The 7,743-nt window shown below is 32.6% G+C and overlaps 1 protein-coding gene across 1 annotated transcript in view; it reads right to left on the reverse strand.

Moving 5' to 3' along the window:
- The window catches only part of LOC106473272 (probable chitinase 2), a 30,796-nt gene that overhangs the window by 9,991 nt on the left and 13,062 nt on the right, over window positions 1-7,743 (reverse strand). The window contains exons 4-5 of the mRNA XM_022401737.1: window positions 2,112-2,215; window positions 1,236-1,359 (exon numbers count right to left, since the gene is read on the reverse strand). Coding sequence (XP_022257445.1) covers window positions 1,236-1,359; window positions 2,112-2,215 — 228 coding nt within the window. The remainder of the gene's footprint in view (window positions 1-1,235; window positions 1,360-2,111; window positions 2,216-7,743) is intronic.

Genomic DNA, 7,743 nt, shown 5'->3' on the forward strand with positions numbered 1-7,743 from the left:
GTTCTGTAGTTTTGAGTATTGTATGATATTCACAAGTCCGGGGGATAAACAAAACTTTATTCGTCTTTTAAAAGTAAGAATGTATGCTAAATATGGTTTTGTTCTAGACACGGGGGAGTTCTGTAGTTTTGAGTATTGTATAATATTCACAAGTCCGGAAGATAAACAAAACTTTATTCGTCTTTTAAAAGTAAGAATGTATGCTCAATATGGTTTTATTCTGGACACGGGGTAGTTCTGTAGTTCTGAGTATTGTATGATATTCACCAAACGATAATAGTGGAACATTGGGAGTCAAATACTGACCGTATTATAAGGGTATGCGCTTTAACGGGGTTCTACTATATTAGACAATGCTGTCATATTCCGAAGAATAGTGATGAATAGATAAGACATGCGCAGTCAATCCAATGTCTTGGATCATAGCGTATATGCAATATAATTGTCTAGTAGGTGTGGTATCGTTGCAATGGGTACATCCAGCCCAAAAGAGCGCTCAGCTTCGCTAAGTAGCCGCAGGAATTTTTCCTATGGGTGCACCCATTACATAGAAACCCAAACGTTTTTGCCAACAATGCATTGCATTCAGTCTTCTTTAACTTAAAAAAAAACAAAAAAAAACGTTATGCAATTTTCCTTCTTGAAATAACACTACTTCATTGGAATTTTTTAGTAATTTTTGCTTTTATATAAAACATCATCAAAGAAGTCTTAGAAGTCTTTATCAAACAACGAAAACAATATAAATAACAAAACGTTAATTAACTTTATCACGATGCGATAAGTGAGCCTAAGGTTCTAACTTTTGTATCTAAGTCTAAGGTGAGGACATAGTGTGGAATCACATAGCTTAGGCACAAGTGCATAAAGTTATGTGAAAGTGTTAAATGTCTATCCAGCGAAGCTGAAAACAAAGCTATTGGTTTCTTAATTTATGTCCGAGATGGTTATAAAGGTTTGTTTGGAATTTCTTAAAGACACTATCGTATTAAATATAACAGCTCCAGAAAGAAAACGTTAGTTAGTAAGAAAAAGAAAAGACAATGAGTGACACGACAAAGTCCAAAAAGTTTACCGAAAATTAGGATAACTGAAATGTATGCTAAAAACTTTTTCCCTGTCTTATTTCGAGTTAATAAACAAGGCAATAATATAAAAATAATAATGTGCTCTTTTTTTCGTTTTTAGAACTGACTGATTGGAAATAATAATAGCAAAAACTTAAAATTACTTACAACGTTTAGAAACAATCTATTGTCTGTGGCAATAGTTGAGGTACGTAGCGGCGAATTATGGCTTGTAGTATACGCCCATGAGCCAGAGTAATCATACGACATTAAATTTATAAAATCCACATAACTGCAAGAAAGCAAGACTTAATATATGAGCATTTTGTTTCATGTCAAAGCAATTGATTTGAACATTACCGTTAAAAATCTATGAAAGTGATCCACAAGTTATTTCATAAAATTTCCTACCTTTGTAAACTATAATGACAACATTTGATGAGCTTGTTTTTTGAAATAGAATGTCTTAGAATCTGAAACCAGAATAAATTGTAACTGTTCGAGTTTACGTCTTAAATAAACAGTGAAATATTAACATCAAAATTCATCAAAATGTTAGCTGACTCTACACTTAAAATAGAAAACAAGAAATATAACCATAAAACAAATAAATCAAAGATTTTTCAGCAGTAATTTTTTTCATTCATTCACTCGAAAGTTCAACATTGTGTTTACCTATTTTTGTTGTTGTTTATCAACAGAATTTAGTGAAAATATGTATATCATTGAATTTTTACTAAATACTTATTGAGCACATATCAATTTTCACAAACCACAAGTGTAACATTAAAGTTGATCACTGTTATTAAGGTTAATAATTAGTTATTTATAGTTGTATTATGTTTGGCGAATTGTTTTTAAATGTTGTTGTTAAAACCTAATGTAAAACCAACACAGTTATAAATATTTTAGAATTAAACCTTTTTTGTGTGTTTTTATTGTTATTCTGAAAGTAAATTACTTATTCTCCACTTTTATATTTCAGTTGGTTAATAATTCAACAATGATCGAAAGTATTTTAAATACCAAATATTTTTATTTTACCTTACAAGGGCGGGAATGTCGTAAGAAACATCAATGGTAGATTTGATTGCCGAAACTGCGACTGTCAGGAGTAATCCATATTGGTTCAGTTCTTCTCTTAGTCTCTGTAAGGATATAATTGAAATCAGATACTGCTAGCTTCTCAACTTACAGCTTACGTTTATGATTTGGTATATGTTTATGTTTGTCTGCTTTCAGTTTTTCAACAATGTATAGCACCATTATCAAATCAGATACTGCTCGCTTCTCAACTTACAGCTTACGTTTATGATTTGGTATATGTTTATGTTTGTCTGCTTTCAGTTTTTCAACAATGTATAGCACCATTATGAAATGCAGAGTAACATTCTTTAGTTTGATTTTGTAGTCGAAATACTTTCACTATCAATTGTTTTGTGCTTGAATTTATACTTGGAAAAAATTACCTCGAGATCATATTCCGTTATTAAATTTGCCAGTTTTGACAGTTTTGGACCAGTACATGCATAACCGCTGTGACATCATCAACTGGCTGTCTGCATATGACGATTTCCCAACCTATGAACACGTGTCTGGTGAAGAGAGTTTCATAACGTGACCACGCAACAAGTAACAGCACCAAATCCAAAGTTCACCAAGGAAAAAAGACTTCCCAGCTCCACCTCAGGTCACTAAAGCAATGGAATACTTTAAAGCTAGTCATCAGTGACTTGAAAGCCAGCCAAGATACTGACAGTACAAGCGTCCTGCAGCTAAGAAGCGTACTATACTTTGCTCGTAGACAGGAATCAGTTGTAATGAGTCAATCAACGTTAGACGAGTTCTTTGAAAAAATAAACAATGGATTTTTTCAAGTTGTTGTTGTTGTTCTTTGTTTAGTTTTCTTTTAACGGTGAACCTTCGTTAGTTTGGTTACAAACAATTCTAATTATTCACAATCTAGAAGATTAACCAAGTATGATTTAATAATTCGTACTCGACTTCACGAGAGTCAAGTCCCTCACTGAAATCTTTGGTAATTCTTACTTTGCTTTTATCTACAATTCAAAATCAAACAAGTCTTTATCAAACATCTACAAAAAATATAACAAAATATTAATTAACTTTATCACAATGCTATAAGTGAAACCAAGGTACTACGTTTTTGTAATTAAATCTAACGTGAGGACGTAGTATTGATTCACATAGCCTAGGCCCAAGTGAATAAAGTTTCTCATGAAATAAAATATATCAATTCAGTCTTAAATCTAGGTCGTTCCTGAATTCAACTGTTTTGTTGTTATATTTCCGAAGTTAAAAATAGAAACAAACCGTTTTAATCAACGCAGACACTAAGTTAAAAACTCAACAAACATTTTTCAGTTTTGCTGTCTAGACATTTCATTTTTACACTTTCAGTACATAGATTAACAACGATATCAGGTCATACCTTAACAAACCACTCTATAACATCCCATAATAGTTAAGAAAAACACTATAGTATCCAATAATACTTTAAAAAATATTATTTTAACACCCAATAATACTTAAAAACATTTCTATAACGTCCTGTAATAGTTTAAAAAAACATTCTCTAACATTCCATAATAATTAAATCACTCTTTAACATCCCATAATAGTTAAAAACCAATCTATAATATACATAATTCTAAAAAAAACCATAAAAACCATTATTGGAACGCAGCGTTACGAAAAGATAGACATTGATGTTTAGATATACAGTGGAATCCTGTTATAACATGATTCTAGGGGTCCACGAAATGCGATCGTGTTAAATGTGGGGTCGCGTTATTTCGGAGTACCCACAAAAAAACAAGAAAAACACAAAGTTACATAAAAAACCGTAATAACATGTAAAGTGTCTTTTATGTTATTTTTGAGGCGTTATTGCTTCAAGCAAAAGACAATGCATTTCATTTAATAAATGTTTTGTTTTGATATATAAGTTGTTCATCTAAAAACAGCGGCATTAATTTCTTGACTGGGGGGCAATACATGAGCTAAATTTGTAAATTAGTCCTCTAAATCATTCTATTGAAAGTGTCACTTTGAACTAAATCATATATAAACGAACTTTCTTCTGTTATTCATGAGCTCTTATACTGGAAAATACAGAGATAAAAATAACGCTTTATGGAATATGTATGACATTGTTATTCTAGAAACACTCGCCCAATTTAATATTTATGCGAAAAAAAAATCGTAAACTGAAAAGTTTCTTGGAAAACTAAAATTTGTGGAATCTACTTTTTAATTTTTTAAAAGTAGTTTATGTATCGCTACTTCATACAGAATAATTTCAGTACTTGACATGAACAATTCTCAAAAAACTGGTTGAGTTAGAATATATTACCTTCACTGAACTATGTGTTACTCTTAGGTTGGATCAGCGGTAACTTTATGGACATACAACACTAAAATTTTGGGTTCGATTACCCGCGATGGTTAGAGCGCAGATAACCTATTGTGTATCTTTGCACTAAAACAACAACAGCGACTAAATATGCCTGAGCGGTGAGTATTTATAATGCGCAACTTCAAAATTATACACGAAGTCCTTATTTCGACAGTGAAGTCAATAAAGGTTCAGCTTTGTATCTATATTTGAAATTGATTTTACAGTCACTGTCGCTAACACTGTAAGTAACAGAGATAGTCGATAATACAGTCACTAAATTTACAGGAAAGAAACCCTGGTTGCTCAGCAGTAAGTCTGGGGGCTTATAATATTAAAAATCGAATTTCGATAACCGCTGTGGGCAGAACACAATTAACACATTATATAATTCCGCGCTTAACAACAAACAAACCAAAATATAAAAAAGTAACTTTTCAAGAACGATGTAAATAGAATTTACGCAAAGTAATGTAAAATATATACTAACATTTAGGAAAATCCGCTAGTACACCTGAAAGTGTACATTTTTGTTTGTTTTAAATTATTACATTTGCTTATAAATTTCCTATTATTGTGAACAAAATAACTGTTACAAAACTAAAAACTGTGTATAATGATTCATGGTTAATTTAAAAAGTCATATTATTATCGAGTCCTACAAGATTCTAAATAGCCAGTATCTACAAAATTCTACAGAAGTCTCCAAGGTTGAAAGTATGCCTTCAAAAATTACCTTTGTTATAGAATTCTAAATAATGACACTTCAACCTAAGACCTGCAAGGTAATATTCTTAAAGGCTTTTGAAATAGTTTTAAAATTAACTTCCATATGACAACAACTAAACAATCTTAAAGAATACATACCATTAAAATATATTAATATTATTTTGAACAATCTTTATACAATTACAAAAAAACAAACAGAGCATTTATGCAATTGTTTAGATCAAATCTGCTATAATAATAATAATAATAATTAAAGCACTGAACTTTCTCGCACTTTCAGCCGTGGGGGTGTTATAATGTTATAGTCAATCCCACTATCTGTTAGTAAAACTGTAGTCCAAGAGTTGGCATTGGATCGTGTTGTCTAGCTGCCCTCCCTCAAGTCTATCACTGATAAATCAGAGGTGGCTAGCGCAGCCAGCCCTCGAGTAACTTCAAAACAAAACAAACTAATAACTAAATAAAAGGTACATTTAATCTAGACAGGGTATTTATACAGATTCACATAAATTTAAAGAATGGAACTCTGATTGGTTCTACAAGATTCTGGGTGATTTATCTTTAGAAACGTCTATAAAAGCCTTTCACGTTTCAACTTAAAACTGCTTTTATAGAACTGAGTTTTTACAAAGTAAAATTAAACCAGAAGAGACCTGTTTAATATTGTTTTTCAAAAACATGTTATTGTTTAAATATTTCAGGAACATAATAAACTGATGCAACATAAATACTTTATTATTTAAAAACTTGCCCAGCATGGCCAGGTGGTTACAAAACTCGACTAGCAATCTGAGGGTCGAATTCCCATCCCACCAAACATGCTCTCCCATTCAGCCATGGGGCGTTATGCGTCAGTCAGTCCCACTATTCGAAGGTAAAAGAGTATCCCAAGAGTTGGCGGTGGGTGGTGATGACTAGCTGCCTTCCTTTTAGTCTTTCACTGCTATATTAGGGATGGCTAGAGCAGATAGCCCTCGTATAGCTTTGCACGAAATTCTAACACAAACAAATTTAAAGATTTACGCTTCATACAGATCTAATTATATTTCTACAGAAGATGTAAAATTTCGATAAAGATTATGTATAATCCTTATAGAAATTATAGAATTCTATCAGTTTCTTTAGGATTCTTTAGATTTTCTAAATGGCTTTTTCTTATGAGAATTTATCGTATTACTTTAAGAAGAAATACTGAAGAAAGAAAAAGAACGACTTTAACTACACCACGCTTTTTATTGCGGGGAACCTTATGCGACCTCTAAGAAAAATAACTTGAATTATATATATACATATATATAAAGTAATGAGACGTAAAGTTTTTGTATCTTATCTTTATTTTGTTTAAATGTTAAAAGTTTAAAATGTTTCGCATTCTATCGTATACTACGGAGAGCTTGTATGAAAAGTGGAATGAAGCTCACTTCGTTAAACGCCAAAATACCAGGTTGACCTAAAAAGGGTCCGGCTCTTCCTGGACCAGAAGCAGGTGCACCAATACCGTTCATTTGTGGATCTTGAAGAGTGAAAGTTCTGCCATAAAAGGGTATACCTAAGACTAGCTTACGCGAAGGTGTGCCAAGCTCAATCCAGTAATTGACAGAAAACTCCTGTGATAGAAAAACAAACAAAAATCATTATATAAGCGAGTGACAGTTTATTATTAATTAATAATTTATAGTAATCGAGTGCGGGCAGTCTCCATTCTTATCGATGATGCTTTTCCATCTTACAATCAGGTTGTTAATACCATGATTAAAGAAATCACTTGGCTTTGAAGCAAAAACATGTCAATGTCCTCTTAACACCTTCTACATTTGCATATGTTTTCCCATTAAGATGGTGTTGCAGTAAACAAAAAAGATGGTAATCTGATAGTGCCATATCTGGAGAATATGATGGGTGGGGGAGAACTTCCCAATCCAACTCCACAATCTTGTGTTGCATCAAACATGCCACATGTGGATGTGCATTGTTGTGGAGAAGAACACCTTTCCGATTAATGAGTAAAGTGCATTTTTGATGACGGGCTTGATTTAAATGTTCCAGTTGCTGACTATAGGTCTCTGCATTGACAGTTCGCTGTGGATCGAGGAGTTCTAAATGAATTACTTCTTTGATGTCCCACCAAATGTAAAGCATCACTTTCTGCAGATGGAGTCCAGGTTTTGGGGTTGGAAGTGGTTTTTGTCTGGGACTGAGCCATTGTTTTTGGTGTTTAATAATCACATGAAGAATCCATTTTTCATCACCGGTGACAAAGCAATGTTCACATGTTGGAAACAATGATCATAGGAGAGTTCATGAGGCACCCAAAAATATTCTTTATGAAGTTTTCCCATATTCCTTAAATGTTTATGTATTTTTTCATGAGAGACATTAAATTTCAGGGCCATTTCATGAGTGTGTTGCCTTGGGTTAGACTCAGCAAGCATCTTCAGAGTATCAATATGAATTTCAGCATGTCAGCCCCCTGCCATCACAGTTTTTAAGGCTAAAAGTCACCTGAACTAAATTTGCTGAACCATCGTT

The sequence above is a fragment of the Limulus polyphemus genome, unplaced genomic scaffold (genome assembly GCF_000517525.1).
Source record: "Limulus polyphemus unplaced genomic scaffold, Limulus_polyphemus-2.1.2 Scaffold6031, whole genome shotgun sequence".
Taxonomy (NCBI): Eukaryota; Metazoa; Arthropoda; class Merostomata; order Xiphosura; family Limulidae; genus Limulus; species Limulus polyphemus.